This window comes from Lotus japonicus, chromosome 6 (genome assembly GCF_012489685.1).
Source record: "Lotus japonicus ecotype B-129 chromosome 6, LjGifu_v1.2".
In the NCBI taxonomy this organism is placed as follows: domain Eukaryota; kingdom Viridiplantae; phylum Streptophyta; class Magnoliopsida; order Fabales; family Fabaceae; genus Lotus; species Lotus japonicus.
The window spans coordinates 63,002,279-63,020,283 of record NC_080046.1 but is presented as its reverse complement, the minus strand read 5'-3'; the positions used below and the strand labels follow the sequence as shown (position 1 = coordinate 63,020,283).

General features: G+C 35.0%; 1 protein-coding gene across 2 annotated transcripts; it reads right to left on the bottom strand.

The window, feature by feature from the left end:
• Window positions 1–2,688: 2,688 nt before the first annotated feature.
• LOC130723319 (ABC transporter C family member 2-like) lies at window positions 2,689–17,171 on the bottom strand. 2 transcript variants are annotated; one of them, XM_057574317.1, is made up of 28 exons: window positions 16,908–17,171; window positions 16,282–16,694; window positions 15,932–16,110; window positions 15,626–15,665; window positions 14,260–14,416; window positions 13,768–13,882; window positions 13,602–13,682; window positions 13,297–13,321; window positions 12,683–12,739; window positions 12,436–12,501; window positions 12,255–12,329; window positions 11,679–11,786; window positions 11,231–11,365; window positions 10,732–10,838; window positions 10,527–10,620; window positions 10,179–10,346; window positions 9,756–9,896; window positions 9,207–9,407; window positions 8,569–8,667; window positions 8,305–8,457; window positions 7,177–7,556; window positions 6,666–6,846; window positions 6,192–6,515; window positions 5,333–6,089; window positions 4,516–4,637; window positions 3,817–4,062; window positions 3,154–3,571; window positions 2,689–3,035 (listed from the first exon to the last, which is right to left on the bottom strand). In XM_057574317.1, exons 2-28 carry the CDS (start codon window positions 16,612–16,614, stop codon window positions 2,938–2,940), a joined length of 4,860 nt encoding a protein of 1,619 aa, XP_057430300.1. In that variant the 5' UTR covers window positions 16,615–16,694; window positions 16,908–17,171; the 3' UTR covers window positions 2,689–2,937. The 2 variants fall into 2 exon arrangements, with proteins under 2 accessions (XP_057430300.1, XP_057430299.1); XM_057574316.1 differs by having other exon boundaries at window positions 17,015–17,171.
• Between the last annotated feature and the right edge of the window lie 834 nt (window positions 17,172–18,005).

Sequence of the window (18,005 nt, the reverse complement as noted above, 5' to 3'; positions counted from 1 at the left end):
CCCATTGGAAAATAACAATTCTCTAAAAAGCCAACATGATTTTTGAATTATTTGACACATACCCTCATCCTTTTGTTGGAAGTAGATTGATGCCAAGGGGTCCATGATTATTTGATGATGTTTTGGGAAAGACCAGCAAAAAGTGCATCAAGTGGAATTGTTGGTGGTATGGGGCCATGGCGTTTTTGCCTAAGGGGAACCTAAACACTCAGTATTCATGAGCCTTGTTTGTTTGTGAGGTCCATGACAAAATTTCAACCAAGATGCCAATGCAACCAATTTTACTATTTTACCTAAGTGAGTGGAAATGATCGGTCAATATACACATTTGGTTGATTTCTTTCCAATACATACATTAGTGATTTTTAACTGGTATTAACTATTACGGTAGTTAAAAACTGGCAATAATTCGTGTGTTAGAAAGATATTAGACCTAGATTTGTATGTATATGTATAATTTTTTGAAAGGATTTTAAATAGTTAATATTGATGAATAACTTTCTGTTCACTATTTCTGGTTAGAACCATTTTGTGAAAATTAAATGAGTTGTTTTTCTATAGACTCACGGTTTGTACAGTTTCAATGTCGGTTTCGCAAACCAAAAAACTTGATTCGACCCCAAAAAGAAGGATTTGTGGCAAACTAAAATAGCAGCACATATGGGGCTAACAGATCGAGTAACAGTGTGAGTAGGAGGAGTCAATAATTGAATTGGGTGATGGCATCTACTAAGATATCACATGTAGCAAAACAAAACAAATTAAACCAAAATAATTTCTGAAGAACACACTAATTTCATTCACACTTAAAGAGATAAGCATGGAAGAGAAAAATAATAAATATGGTAAGTGATTGATTAAAAAAAAAGAGAGAGAAATATATGAATAGAAAGCGAGTGAAACACACCATTACAAATCAGTAACTAGCTCTCAAAATCCTAAACCATAGATTTTCATGAGTTCAGGATACTAATGACAAGTATAATGAACTCCAAATTATAATTCCTGATAAAAAGAGGTTTGTGGGCCAAATTTTAACTCGATCAATTGTTGTCTCTTACCTGTTCTAGAGTTTGTCATCTTCTCAAGCACCTCTCTGAGGTTTTATCTTACTGACATCATGTTGTCTATAATAATTGAGGCCCTAAAAAAAAATAACCTCAGACCTAAAATAATAAACTAGGATGCCAATATCTGGCATGGATTGTGAAACATCAAACATGTGCAAGCCACTTATTTTGATTCTTTAATATCCTCATAACAACTTAAGTCCGTACTACTATTATTATCATACATCTGTTTTCCACAAAATTTCCAATGATGAATTCACTTGTGTACTATTATCTCCTCAAATAAAAAGTAAGATTGACATAAAAAAGATGAATAAATCCATATCATTTTAGAATAAATTAAATGAAAAATAAGAAACTTATAATTGAATTATACCAAAAAGAAACCCCTCCACAATTTAGTTTTAAATTGTTAATTATAAAAGTTAATTTCAAAAGACAATATAACATATAACCACATTAAAAATGTACAAAATCTTTTTGTTGAAGAAATCACCTTAAAAATAAATGAGTTATCTAAATGACTCACTTATCTAAAATACCATTGATCTACCTAAAATTAAGATGATTTAACTCAAGTTTTTTCATATGTTAAGTACTCAAATAAATTGATAAGTAAACCTAAAGTTCTAAAAGAGAACTTCATAAGGTTGAAAATTAAACTGGACAAATAACACGACACATAACCTGTGGTTTTTCTTCCTATCTTTTTATTGATTTATTGCTTTAGTTTTCCTCCAATTAATATTATTACTTTATTATAAATATTTGACCAAAAAAATATTATAAACATTAATGCATTGGGTCCCACAATTATACCTATAGCCTATAGGCTTGGATTGGATCATAACCTGAAAAGTGACTGGACAAGACAAAAAGCTCTCAAAGCAAATGGTCTGCAAACCCCAAAAGGAAGAGCTTCAAAAGTGAACTATCCCACACATGAATGTTTAAAAATGGGTTAATTATATTTTTGTCCCAATAATTGTAGTGTTTTGATTTTAATATGTCGCCAGAGTAAAGTGACATTTTGATCTATGTTAATTTCTCTTCTATGAGTGGAGGTAGAATGAAATGTGAAGACACGTAATCATTTTTCCTTATATATATTATGACAGTTCTTTAGTCAACCACTCACGTGTCCAGCATCTCTATACCTTTCTCTCCATTTTCTTCAGAATATCATTGATACTTTACACCTATCTGTAGTAAAAAGTAAGAGAATATAATTTTTTTTTCACTTGTAATACTTTACTTTGTATCATAAATGGATTAATAATTAATGTTCAAAACAAAGTGTGGACAAAAAGTTAACCCAACTATTAGATGATTATGATGTTTGCTTATAGTTACAGCTCGTTCCTTTACTTCATTAGTCCAAACTTGTCACTATACTTCCTAACTAGGAAAATTAAATATGTCTTAATTTTCTATTGATAAATTTAGATATAGATAATCAACTTGAAATCACCATTTCGTAGTTGTAGTTTAAGCTTGATCATAAGGATAGCATGTCAGAGATTGCCATTTCCTTTATACCAGTAATAATTCACTGTTGACCAATGCTTCAAACTAAAGGTTTCCTGCCATTGAAGAAATTAAATTTATAAGCGCTTGATAGTTAATATCAAGTGTTATTGATTTGGAAAGATGGTACAGGGATAACTATCAAAGTATCTTGGATCCAAATGACCATTTAGACAAAATTCTTTTGGCAATCAAAATTAAAGTGCTGAATGACAAAAAGTTACATGATTTTCTTCCTTCAAATATACAAAATAAGATCTATTGCAATTTCTAAGATAAATTCAGTGGCAGAAGCTATGTCGCCAAAATATAGTTAGCAAAACCTTGGTAAAAGCTTTCCCTACATATCAACTTGATCAAAGTTGATTGATTGGTTCTCAAAACCGTAGTCTGGTTCATGGAGCCTGTTCCTGCCCAATCTACTCATCATAGCAAGACCTGATACAAGGGGTAATACATTTGAAATATATGAATTGGTGTTCTAAATTCATAATGACTTGCATAATCTCTGTGAACATGAAATGAAGGTTATGGAAAACATGGAACAAAGCTTTACCTTCAATCATCTTGTAAAGCGATGACCACCATCCTTCTGGGGACACTTGTCGCTGTTCTAAAGATTCCTCAATTTCTTTATCATGCTTCCTTTCCAAAACCCCCTGCAAAGTTATCAGAGCATCCTTTGTCTTCTTGAGAATACTGTTGTCATCTTCTACTTCCAACCGTTGTAGGTCATTCTGCGATGACGTGAGACTAACAGCAAGAGCAAACTGGGCTGCAGCAGCCCACCGGGAAGAAGCCATCCATTTTCTCTGACCATCGAGACGCGTGTTCTCTGCTCTTTCTGATTTGTCCCCGCCAAGTGCTAAGCTGCGCAAGTATTGGGCATTTGCAGCTCCTGTACTCTGCACCATCTTAGAGAAAGCACTACCTTCATTTGACAGCAGCACCTCAGGGGTATCATACTCGAGAACCTTTAAACATAAAAACAAGCATCAATGAAGCAGTGAATCAAACCAATATCAGATTATGGATTTTGAGGCATCTTAGTGTCATTTCATCCATCAAGCTATTGGAATCAGGAGATTCTATCATGTAGATCAAAGGCACCGAATTTCCATTATACAATAGAGAGAGATATTGAATACAGTCAATTTAGTATAAAAGGATTTTAAGCATGTGAGTTAGCCAGCTCTATGGTTGAGTATTGAGTTCATACCTTGCCACCATCAAGCAAAATAATCCGATCACAATCAATAATGGTGTTAAGGCGATGAGCAATAATGAGCATTGTACAGGATTTAAATTCCTCTCGGATTGTTTTCTGTATGAGTGCATCTGTTCTAACATCAACTGCTGCAGTTGCCTCATCAAGTACTAATATCTTAGATCTCCGCAATAAAGCCCTGGCAAGACTCAACAGTTGCCTCTGCCCAACACTGAAGTTCTCGCCTGCCTCAGATACCTAGACACAACACACATCCATTAAAAAATGCTGGTTTCAAATACATTTATCGCTGAAAGAAATACAGGAGGATATATACACTTGACACTTCTGAAGCTTATCGAATAACCAATAATAGTGTGGATATTCACACACTTTTTACCTTTTTCTGAGTTCATCATGAATTCATTTATGAAATTGAATCAATTAATCAGCTAGTCTATACAAATGTCAGGTCAAGATAGCACTAATCACTCACTGGAATAATGATCAACAGAAGCAGGACGTAGATACGCAAAAAGCAAAAGGGATATGAATTCGATAACGATCAAAATCAATGGCATGGTTTATTCAATAACGACTTAAACCTAGACGTATGTGTTAAATGAAAAGTAAAGAATGGTATCATCATTTTGATCAAGCCATATTCAATAAAACGATCATATCTCTAGCAAAGCACCACTCAGAATTTACCTCGGCATCCAGCCCCAAAGAATTTCTTCGAATCACATCCTTCAAATGTGCCCTCTCCAGAGCCTCCCAGAGGTCAGCATCATTGTGTTCAGTAAATGGATCAAGATTAAATCTCACAGTTCCTATAAAGAGTAAGAACAAAGATGAGCTTAATATAATTATAAATGACATCATTTGTTTTTTATATTTTAATTACCTACAAGACATCAATTAAGAAGTTAAAAGATTCTCATGTTTCACAAATCACAATCTAAGAATTATATTGATAAAATGATGCTGATAGAAAACAAGGATAAGCCTGACCTAACCACGTGAGCACTTGTAAATATTTGTTTCTCGATTTGGCATCACGGCCTTTTCAATCATAGGGTCATGTAGCTCACCAAACAGTAAGAAGTGTTGCAGTTTCAAGTCGTATTGAATTTTTTAATTAGCTTTATCATTTTCTAATTGGATTTTGCCTCTTCCCAAACAGTGACAGGTAGTTTCCATTGGTATACATGAAAGAATTTATCATGTGTAAGAAATCATTCAATCAATCATCTATTACTTATCGTGCAAAAACTTAATCATCCTAAAATGTTAATATCGAGACATTATTATCATTATTGAATTGAATCTGAATTTTTTTTTTCTGATTAGTAAAATTTTGTCTATTATTATTATAAATTAATTAGAAACCATCATGACACACAACTTTGGTTGTTGTCATTATACACCATTTCATAAAATTAATTGAACTTTTTTTCTCAAATTTATATAACCTATAAGTGCATTTCATGAATTAATGGAAGAAAATGATGATATCAGAAGATACCTGAAAAGAGAACTGGAGATTGTGGTATAATGCCCAGAACTTTACGCAAATCAGCCAACCCGAACTTTGCAATATCACAATCATCAATCAGTATTCTCCCTCTTTCCAATTCCACTATCCGAAACAGTGCATTGAGCATGCTGGATTTTCCCGCGCCAGTCCTCCCAACAATGCCAACCTTATCGCTCGGGAAAATCGTGAAACTGATGCCATGCAACACAGGAGGAAGCTCAGGCCTGTAGCGAAGAACAACATCATTGAATTTGATGGCACCCGAAGAAGGCCACGCAGGGGGAGGGCGATTATCCTCAATGACAGAAGGAGCCTCTGAAGGCAAATCTATGTATGTTCCAATACGTTCCACAGAATTCAAACTATTCTCAGCCAAACTTGCAAGCCTGAGCACACCAGTGAGCAAGCTGGTGATATTCAAAGCGTAACTGAGAAGCAACCCCATGGTGGATGCTAATTCTTGCTGGTTCTCTGCCCTACCGTTCTGCATCACTGCGAAGGACGCAGTGAACCATATCATGAGGCCTCCTAGGGTTTCCAACCGGATCGCGAGCCATCGGTTTGCGCTTATGTTCACCAACGTGAATCGGATGTTGTTGTCCATGGATCTCCCATTTATCTCCGCCATTCGATCGTATGCTTTGTAAGCGCGAATTGTTGACAAACCGTTCAGAGCTTCTCCAAATTGTGCATAAACAGGAGATCTGCTAATTGAATCTAATCGCTTCACTTCACGAGCTGTGCTCTACATTGACAACAGCAAAATAATTGGATACAAAACGTTTAATTTCACTGTATATAGGGTTTCAAGAAAATGAATGCAAGAACATGATGTTGTTTATTGTACCTGATAGTATAGATATGCTCCATAAAACAGTACCAGCAATGGCATTATCGCCCACAAGGACATTGTGCTGACAATACCTATGAGGATGAATGTTGAGAGAAGCATGAAAACTTGACCTAGAAACATGTTCATGAACGGGGCAACATTACGATCGATATCGCCTAGATCCTTGGCAAACCTGTTGATGATCCTTCCGAGTGGATTTGTATGGAAGAAGACCATCGGAGCTCGTAATATAGAGTTAAGCATGGCTTCATGCAACCTTCTGGCAGCATAAAGACTTGATAGGATTAGCCAGAAAGAATTTGTTAGAGTCACCAAAACCTGAAAGGGAATGCAATAAAGGGCACTTCCAAGTAAGTTAATAGCCTCCATGCACAGAATTCAACAAAATGCAGGGAAAATGATTTATTATTTTATTACATTACAACACAAGAAGACTCTATTCAGTATTTTATGAAGGAATTATTATACCTGACAAAATGATAGAGACGCATATATCAGATTGTAAAAGGCAGGATTATAACCCTCAGTAGTACTCTGATCAGTCCAATGGCTTAACCACGTGCTACTTGATACTCGTAGCCCCTCTGTTAAGACATAGCATCCAAAGAGTATAAGAACCACCCAAGAGCCTCCTAATGCATTTTTGTACCTAAAAGGAACCCAAGACAATAGGATTGATTGGAGACTCTGAACAGAAAGTGGAAAAAGTGGAAAAAAAGAAAGGCCAAGAGAAATAAGATCCCCACAAAATTCACACCATATTCCATATTTTATTGTTGTTCTTCATCAGGATTTTAAATAAGAATAGCATTCCGCAAGGAGAATGAGACATTCCACAATATGAATGCGTGTGGAGGTGCTTATGTAAGCACATTTTTTTATCGAGTTTGGAGTCATCATTTTGTATGAGATTCACAGCAAATGGTCACAAACCATATATTCCAAATGATCTATCCTCATCCATTTAATACTTACTTACCTCATTAGAACGTTCCAATTGACAACACCTGTTTCCCGTTCTTCCTGTTTGATAAGGACAGATTTTCCTCCTTTTTGTTTACTCCCACCCTTTGTAGAATCATTAACTTCGCCATTGACCACTGGTTTTGAAGGGGACTTCTGATCAGTGGTTTCAATATCTCCCTTTTCTTCTTCATACTCCTCCATCTTACCCGCATTTTCCATAAGTTTTTGGAACAATGGTCCCTGGTTTGAGAGTTCCTCAAAAGTTCCCTCCTCCTTCACCATACCATCATGGACCAAAACGATTCTGTCAACCTGAGAAAGGAAATGTAGCTGGTTTGTAACAAGAACTCGGGTCTTCCCTCTCAATTCTCCCTTGATGCACTTATCAAAAACCTGAGATGATATGTAATACATGTTAGACAAGTTTAAGATAATGTTAAGATTGGAAATCAAATTTCCACATCTAACAACATACAACAAGATATTTCAACATTCACCAGTCACCAAAACCTAGGGGACTAATTACATGCTGTATTCAGTGTCTCTCAGAACGTCATTATGAAAATTCTACCAGTAGAACAGACCCCATTGCATATTTTCCATCTTTTGCATTAAACTGATACATGCCAGCTATTGGCAGGTACCATGTAACACACACATACATGTACGTGTAAGAAAAAAAGTAACAAACTGCAGGAATCATTTATTAAGTAATTCAAATAATTAAAAAAGAGAATCATCTTGTATAGAACAAAAGAAATGAAAATAGAAGGGAAGCCGCACATTAGAGCCAAAGAAAGAGAATGTGGTTTTCAGGAATGGATTAATAAAAAAGGAACCATCATCACTATAAACTCCTTGAGACAAATTACTATGAATCACAAATTTAATCATGCATTACTATGAATGTACTATGTACATGAACACATTTAAATTAAGTGTCAGATGCTGTGTAGACATATACAGCACTCAAGCATCTGAATCAATTTGATCTGATAAGTAGTGGAATATTTAATGGTCCCTGAGTTACATACATAAGATTACCAAAACAATACCATAGACAGCATAAATTTACTTCTCAGTCAGAAAACTGAACCAATAGACATCAGGTAAAAGTGGAATTGCTTAGCATGAAAGTAACCTGTCTAGCCACATGGGCATCGAGAGCACTCAAGGGGTCATCAAATATGAACACATCAGAATTGGAGTAGACAGCTCTAGCCATGGATACTCTTTGCTTCTGGCCACCACTGATGTTTACCCCTCTTTCGCCAATTTCAGTAAGATCACCACCCTAGTTATTAAACATGTGAGTCAGACGGAGCAAAAGCCACCCAATTATAAATGTAAGAATTCAATTGAACACCGCATTTTCCCACTTAATTGCTATATATAATATACTCACAGGCAGTAACTCAAGGTCATGAAGCAGTTCAGTCACATCTATTGCCTTTTCATATCTTCTTGGGTCAAAGCCAGAACCAAATAAAACATTATCCCGTACCTATAGAAATAAAGCCACCTCCTCATATTAAACAAGCATTATAGAGATCAAATGGAAAATATGATAAACTCACAAGTCACAATTTTATGCTTCGTAGAACTGTATTATTTAATTTTATAATGTTAAAAATATGATAGTGATCAAGTAACAAACAGGATAAAACTCACATTTTTATGGATTAACAGCACCCTGTTATTAATATAACGTAACTAATATTTATGGTGGAGACTTTCAAAGACACAATTATACAAGCTTAAGCTATTAGTTAAAGCAAGAGACCTATTTTATATCTCTAGTATGCACCCTCACATCACATGCTTACTTGAAATGCATCCAAGAAAGAGGTTATTTGAGTAATTTGCTGGTTGAATATTAATACAAATAGAGATATATAGTCAGCATTTGGTATTCATCGCTTTTAGAGCCTGTTTAGTGAGTTCCTGTAAAATGTCAACTTATTTTCTCTTTCAACATCTTCCAATGTTTTCTGATGTAAAAAAGTTATTAACTATTCTAAGTAGAATATATTATTAGCTTACAGTTGCATTAAAAATCCACGAAATTTGGGGTACATAAGCAACTGTTCCTCTCATTACAACAGTTGAGTCTGCAATTGGAGGAAGTTCTCCAAGCATCGCAGATATGAGTGATGTCTTCCCTTCTCCAGTGCTACCAACAACTGCAACTAGGCTACCAACAGGTATATCCAAATTTATGTTTGACAATGTAGGTCGCACTTCCTGAAGAAAGAAAGTAAAGTTATTAGAGATTCTTTTTCCAGAGATTTCAAAAGAAAGAACCTTCATAATTCCTAATCAAATGCAATATAGTTCCATATCACCCTACAGTACAATGCTTCTCAGAAGATATACCTTTAATACAAAGTACATGCAATTAATTTCAATTCTGCCTCAATAAGCGGAAAAAGGACAGAAAGCAAACAGGTAAAATAGGGCACAAAGGGGGAAAAATAGTTTTTCTGCATGAGGGTTCTAATGAACACGTGTCTTTTATACAAGTACATCTAAATATGTATCTGTGCATAATGCTGAAATATGCAACCATAGAATGACAAAAGGACCATGGACCTTTGCATCCCAAGAAAAGTATCCATTCTTGATCGAGATAGCTGGTAAGCTTGGCTCAAGAGGTGGATTTGGTAGAAGTATTCTCTCTTCTGCTAAAAGCAAATCCTCCAGACGCTTCAAGGACACATTCGCATTAACCACCTTTAAAACAAAAGAAGAATTAGGCCATCATCATCATCTAAGTTGGAGCAGCATTAATTCCTCATTTGCTCAACTAAGAAGGCAATAAAAGTAAATTTTACTTTTCTATCTTTTCGGCCATTATAAAGTATAAACTAAAAAAGTAACAGTGGTTCTGTTATTTACAAAAGAAGAAGTTTTATTTAAAAAAAAAAATAGAGGGTAAAAGAGAGAGACAATAATATAGGATAAGACATCCTGCTCTAAATCAAAGAAACAAAAAAAAAAGAGCAAAGCAAACACCTGAGTTATGGTATTAGGAAGCATGAAGAGAGGGAATCGAAGCACGGCAAACAGAGAAAGTGATGTGAAAGCTCTTGCAGGTGTCAAATCCCCTCCAAGCAACGTGAAAACTCCAAATGAAACCACAGTTACAAGAACTGGAATGCTATTTAGTATAAATCCATTTAACTGCCAAAAGGAATTCAATAAATAGTTAAGTACAGGGACGAAAAAGAATTCTAAGCACATGCATGCAATACAGAAATTGGTTTCTTTAGGCAAACCAAATCCGATATATTCAAGACAGCCCAGATAAACAAATTGTAAAAAAATAATGATTGGCACAAATATGTTAAATTGGTTTCATACCGCTCCAAGTAGTGATGCTTTTCGAAACCATGATAATTCATCACTTCGGACATTCAGTACTTTAGATTGGAAACTACTCTCCCATGCATAACATCTAAACCATGTCCAGATAATCAACAACAAAAACGGTTAGAACTTCACATTTTATACAAGTAAAAATATATTACTAGATAATGCACAAATTTGTTCTTGGCAAAAAGCATACTTTACGGTGTCCATGGCAGCCAAAATTTCATTCATGAGACCAATTCTCTTGTCTGTACGTTGTAATCCTTCCTTAGACAACTTCTGCATTCTGCTGATAACAAAAGTCTGCTTCCACAAAACACATAATTTAAGTCACAAAATCACATTAATTCATGTTTTCAGTAAGCTTACATGATTAGGGAAAAAAAAAGTCAGACTAAGGATATAATGCCACAAATATGGTTACTCATCTAGATCATTAGCTCGAGACAGATACTTACTGTTGCGTTGAAAAGTAAATTTATATCAGATCACCTCACTATCTTGATGGGATGGGACTGAGGAACGGAATCAAATGAATGGTGGGGAGAAAGAAAGAAAAGTATACTATCATAGTATAATACGATAAACTAGCTTAATCTAGTTAAGCTTCTGCAAGAGTATCTAACCATCTATATTAATAATTCTGGTAAAATGCAAGGGTGGTACAAACGAAGTAAGCAGTAGAATTATTGTACCTGTAGTGGAAACATAAGAACTAGCATCAAAGCACCAATAAGGGAAGCAGGACCTAGTTCTTGGTAAAGAAGAAACATAGCAACAACGATTCGAACTGGAGCTGACCATAAAGTGTGAAGTGATTGGCATATTTGCTGTTGAAGAGAAAAAAGGTAACCCAGAAGTTAATTGCAAGAAGGCAGTATAACAACATCAAACATATCATTCAGAAAATTTATAACACGAGAATTTCAGGAAGTCGTTTACAAGACAAAGCATATTTATATCTGTAAGATTTTGGGCCACACGACTATTATCTCATTCCCACGTATACACAAACTTTACAGAGTAATGACATATCCATCTCTATTGTCACTAAATTCATACCAAAATAACTAAAAGCGGTTAATATACACCAGTTAGCAGCTACAGTTAGAATAGACATCACACAATAGAGTAGAAGCATACCTGAAGTGCCTCAGAATCTGTAGTCATTAAGTTGGTTATTTTTCCAGATGCAAATTGCTTTCGTGATTCATGAGTAAGCCTTAGAGACTTGCGAAATACAGCAGCTACCTGGAAAGAAGGAAAAGAACGAAGAAACGAATTAAACAGAACACCATATCAAGCTTTTAGGATATTGGTTAGCAACATGTAACACCAAAATAAATGGTATAGCTATATTTTCAATCAAAACATTGAACAAATGCTCAACAATCTGTTTCAAGAAGTAACTCTTGGACCCATTTTGAGAAATAAATGGCATAGCTATATTTTCAATCAAAACATTGACTCTTTTATTTTAGAAAAAAGGGAAGTTTATTCAGAGAAGAGGAAAAGTACAACAGGAGCATGAAAAAGATGGGAAAAAGACAGAAAGTTTCAAATGCAAAAATTGTTCGAAGTCTCTGGGAATTTCAGCACAAAAGGATTTCTATTACAAACCTAATCGCCCTTCATTTACAAAACCATTGTTGGCCATTTCATGACTTAAATTCAAGATGTGAATAAATGTATTTCAAAAGAAGAAGAAAAGAGAATCACCAGCGTTGATCTTAGCCTGTAACCAACACGCATGACATTCTGAAAATATTGAGCTTCACATAAAACCCCAAAGACCTAACAAACAGCAATTCAAAGAGGATCTCAATTAGTCAAAATCTCCAAAAGGTATAGGTTACTTGTCGGTAATTACAACAAGTCACAATGGAGATTGGTATCATACCACTCCAAGAAATATTGAGAAGGCATATATATAACCAATCCCAGCCGGACCACCTTCTTGCATAGACTGCAGATATTTCATAGGATAAGCGACATTAAGAAAATTAATAAAACAAGTTAGTAACAATAAGGTTTTTAGAAAATAATAGTCTGTCTGTGTAGTACGTTTTGGTATAGCTTTCTATCAGTGTACTAAACTTGTATTGTGGTGCTTTAACCAGTGACAACTCAGTGAAGGAGCAACGCACCTGTAGCAGCTGATTCAATATAAGTGGGCCCGAAAATTGGGAAACATCATTGCCAATCTACATGTTGTGAACAGAACAAATAAATCATATGTGAAGTATTCAATTTAACAGTTTAATCATGCAAAAGTATAGTTTCAAAATCTTCAGAGGCACAGCTCTTCCCAGATTTCACACTGGAAGTATAACATAAGACTGCCTGTGTAACTGTGAGCAATTACACAGCTTAGCAACCAGCAAGTCACTAGAAGTCACTGAGTTCTAATGTAAACTTAAGATGGCCAGACCATCAGGACGTCATATAGTTTGATATGCAGCAAACTCCAATAGGTCAAAATATTGTAGAGTCCGAGTCAAACATCCGGTGGTAGTGGCCATTATGCAAACTTTTAACAAAGATGCAGACCACAAATCTAGTCTTAACTCTTAACATATATGACAATTCTAAAAAACAAGTTATTTGAATTTATCGATAAACCATATCAGATGTTGAATACCAAAAATACAGAATCATGGAATTCCCGCAAAATAACCAGTATATCCTATCAACTTCAATGTTAAATATGTTGTTCATCCATGATATGATGATATCTTATAAACAGAAAGAAGTGCATTACCTTCCAAAGGCCTCCAAACCAAAACCTGAAGATTCAAAATGAAATATAAATAAAACTCGATGCATATAAAATTATAAACACAAACTATTCATAAACACAAGGTAATATTTCTCTAGAATCTTGTATAAGTTCAGGTGTGGATAAGGGGAAATTAACACAGTGTGCTTCAACCTATAGTTTTGGTAAATTATCTCCATCTACCTCTCACTTCCCCAAACTCTTATTTCTCAGTATAGTTTTTCAGTAGGGAGAAAAATGTAAGAGTAAAAAGGACCTTGAGATCTGAAAATCATAATTTACTATACCTTCTTCCAAGGCTTGCATTTAATGCTCTTAAGAGCCAAGGTTTCGACTTCTGAGACTCCTCAGCCCAACATTTCTGGAACCTACAGATTCAAGAGGTATAAAGCAAAACTGAAACACAACAGCTTATGTAGAAAGAACATTTGGAGGAAAAACAAAAATGAATACCCATTGTTCAGTGTCTCCGTCGTATCCCACGTATCTAATTTCCATATATCTCTTTCAGTAAGCGGTCTTTTGTATCCAAGTTGCATGAGGGGATTCATCCAAGAAAAAAGTGTTTCTGCCAAAGGAAGAAGGAATAGAAATGAGTTACCAATGCATACAGGAATACTGATCCAAATAAGTGCATGCTAGATATACAGTATGAATGGACTTTGCACTACACTACTTACAAGAATTCTAGACTAGAGAAAAAAAAAGGCCAGAATCAGTCTAACCACATACAAAATATCTTCACAAATTTCGCTGAAGATAGTGTGACATTTAATGGAAGCAGCAAAATTAAAATAATAATAATAATAATAACAGTTCATTCAGATCAGAGTTTGATTATTCTAAACCTTTTCACAACAACTCTTGATGCATTTTTCAAAAGTATACCATCCACAACATTCTTAATTACTGGAGTAAATGTTTTACTAATGTGCAAATACATACTTGAAAATATGTTGGCCTGCCTCTCAGGAAATATCAGCTCTCCTTCAGGGAGTTCATCATACTCAGCATCAGTATCCACTTCACTCTCAATGGATGTGTAACCTGGATAAGGATCCAAAGTAGGAACATACACAAGCAAAAGTATTCCAAACAAAACCTGGACCCAAAAAGAGATAATTTATTACTTTCTTTTATATTGACAAAGTTTGAATAGAGCTCTAATTGAGGGAGAAAATACAAATGGGGGGAGGATACACCCTCCAAAGGAGAGGGGGAAAACCTTCAAGGAGGAAGAACTCACTAATTCAGCAAAACTGCCCAATAAAAACTGTATGCGAAATAACAACTCCCTTGAAACAAACTCAAGCATAAAAGTATAGAGAAGCCATATAAACAACCTTATACCCTAAGAGCTTTAGGCAAGACACCCTTAATAATGCTAGTGTTTCACCAAACAAAATGCAAAGAAGAATTTAAAAAATTGTAGCACTGCCACCAAATGTCTGTCTCCAAGTTGATACCTATTAAAATTTGGGCTAGGCCTACGCCAAAAGCTAGCTTAGAGAATAGAGATGAGGATAGTCCTACTCCTACCATTTATCAGGACTTATTTATTCATATCTCTAGTAAATGTGAGCTCTAAACAATACCAAAACCTCTATTATAGCTGCGAAGTAGAAAGACAAGATTCCAAATAATTTGGAGTCAAATTGTCATCAAGTCTATGGAGATTTCAGGAAGGACCATATCTACTAGTCAAGTGCAAACAGCGAAGCAAGAAGCAGATATTTTTATTCAGGCAATTTGTCAAAACAGGGTAGATTAAATACGTAACAAGCTAGGCATGGTTATTAACTAGCATCTATGATACAGCTTGAAGAGAGCCATGAAGAGTAAAGGAAGGATAATAATGTGTAGTACTGTAGTATGAGTTTTAGGATGGGCTTGCACAAATTGTACCACACTCAGTTACTACTATTACTATACATATATCACATATGGAGCCTAACTCTATCAAGTTGGTACTTCCCATACAGATATTTACAGTCTCTCTATTCTTGCTATATACATTCCTTTCTATAGCATGTCACAAGTTTATGTAGCAAAACAATTCAAAAAAAAGCCCAAGGTTCCAAGATGGTCTTCTCTGAACCAATTAAGAAAGTCATTGCCACCTTTAAACACACAACATTCCTTTTAAAAAACTTTGTAAGGGCCTCATGGGTCATCAGTATCCAGCTAGCCTCAAAGTGTATTTCAGTTTCAGATAAGCAAAGCCAATGTTAAGTAACAAGCACCCAGTTAGTTTTAAGCGAAAACACAATCATTGATCATAACGCATGCTAAATTGAGCTGTGCAGAATACCTGGCAGACCACCTCGCTGATGTACAAATACAGCACAGATCTGTAAAGGAAACCAAAATGTTCAGTTCAGAAAAAAAATTACGGGCAAAACATAAGAAAAATGTGGAAACTTTTACTGCATTGATCAACTTGCTTGTTTTCATATTTCAGCATTTCTAAAAGATATACTTTCTTCCTCCATTTTTGTATGCAAGATTTTATCTCTCTAATGAAGTTTAACCTTTACTGGAAAAAAAACAGATTTTTGAAAGTCTCAAACAATGCATGGATAGTATCATTAACATAACAAAGATGATATGGTCAAACCTGCTATAGAACTCTTGCACCAAAATGACGAGATTGACCATAACAGCATCCCCTACAATAGCATAAATCAATCCAAATCTGACGAACCATCGGAATTTACTGATGTAGACTTTAGTTTCAATCCAAAGCATAATCAACATAGAGCACCAAGTAAGGGCCTCAACAATCAGAGCAACTATCTGCCAGTAGAAGACACTACAGCTTTAATAATCATAGTAAAGAATCAACCAGAAAAAATGGAAGGTATTGTATGCAAAATTGATATCGCGAACAAGTTGAACAAATAAAAAACCTCCTATTCAATTATATACAAACTAAATATACAGTAATCAGAGCTATAGATAGCTGACCTCAAATGGAGCAAGACTAGTCTGGCCATCAATATTCAGAACTGATATCCCCATGATCAATCTGTATAATGGCTCAGCCACACAGTATGCAGCCAATAATCCCAGAAAATAATTGTAGAGGTTTGACCTCAAACATAACCTCTTAGCTTTGAAATCCGTCTTAATCAACCATATACGGTAGACGCATAGGCCAAGAAGAATCAAATGAGAAACAGAGATCACCAGAGAGTCAACTGCACAAGGAGTGTAAGCACCAAAGGCATTCTGAACTGTCCTTGTCCACAGTCCATTCGCAACAGGGCGACAATACCAATCCAATGGCCCGAAAGCCATGTTTACGCTCAGTGAACAAGCCTAAGCAGAACAACACATGAGCATAAAACACTCCCCTCTCTCGCCTTCAACTGATGAACCTATAAAAGAACCATAATCATCATCAGATCGGATATTGGGAACCGAAAACCAAGTGTTTGAATCAACAAAGTAGGTATATATGAATCTAGTGTGTTTTGTTTGAACTTTGAAGTGAGTAGAAGATTAAGATAAACAAATAAACATAGTGAAAAATTATTTAAAAAAATGATAAAAACAATGATATTAAACACGGAAGTAGTAGTAGCACGAACCGATGAGAAGGAAGACGAGGAAGAGATAGAAAGAAAGTGGTTGAAAACAAATTGAGGGAAAGGAGACAAGAAGATAAGAAATGGAGAAAGGGGAATCTAAGTCTTACCTTGTTGAGGCTTGTGTTGTGCGGTGAGAGAGAGAAAAAGGAGAGAGTGGAAAATGGAATAATCTTGTAAGATTCACACACAGACAGACAGTCACGGTTGTTGTTGGTTTGTGTTTTGTGACGTAAACGATGAAACGAACAAAAACAAAAACAAAAACAAAAACAAAATGAGAAAAGTGAGTGCGGAAGGAAAAATGGAATTCAAAGGCGTGCGTTGCGTGATGAATATAAAAACACACCCTCGTCCTCGTCGACGGAATGGATGGTTGCCGCTGCGGACTACCTGCTAACCTGTCTCTTTCTTTGTAAGTACTTTCAAACCACTATCTATAGTATAGGCTGCCTGTACTATAACTGTATACATGTATTTTTTCGGTTCAACTCAATATGGATTTACATTAAAACAAATGTGTTAAAATTGTGTTTCTCTAATAGATGTTAAACTTAATATAGTAAATTTATATTTGTTCATTTATATTTTGAGATACGAGAAATCACATTTTTATCGAATTTGCTATTACCAAATCAGACATGGAGTCATGGAGATACATGTTCATGTTGCTACTTGCTAGCTATCATACGTCAGAGCTTACGGCTTCTTTTGCTTTTTAGGTTTAGAATGCAGATTTGATTTTGACTTCTTATTCATAATTAATTAATTATGCATTTTTTAAGAAAATTACTAACGATTATAAATTAGAGTTTATGTGGATGGAAGATTTAGTCCGTTATAATGTGAATGTCCTCAACTTCAATATGAATATAGGATTGCTCTCGATATAGGATATAATGTAAGGACAAAAAAAATTGTTATTCGTCTGTTAAAAGTTATTTTTATAATTTGTATATATTCATACTCATTTTTTTCATTTATTATTTTTATCTCTTCTATTCTTTTCTCTAGCAGGACAAATGTTTTGATCTTGAGTATCATATGATTAAAATCAGCTACAGTGTCATATTTATTTAATATCTTAAAAATAATTCTACA

Bases quoted from the DNA above. Each gene is read 5' to 3' on its own strand.
- LOC130723319 (XM_057574317.1), bottom strand. From the start codon at position 16,614: ATGGCTTTCGGGCCATTGGATTGGTATTGTCGCCCTGTTGCGAATGGA. The intron at 12,740-13,296 runs GTAATGCACTTC...CACAACATGTAG, and splicing joins GGTTTGGAGGCCTTTGGAAG to ATTGGCAATGATGTTTCCCA. The intron at 8,668-9,206 runs GTAAGCTAATAA...TTATTTCTATAG, and splicing joins CGTGGATTTTTAATGCAACT to GTACGGGATAATGTTTTATT.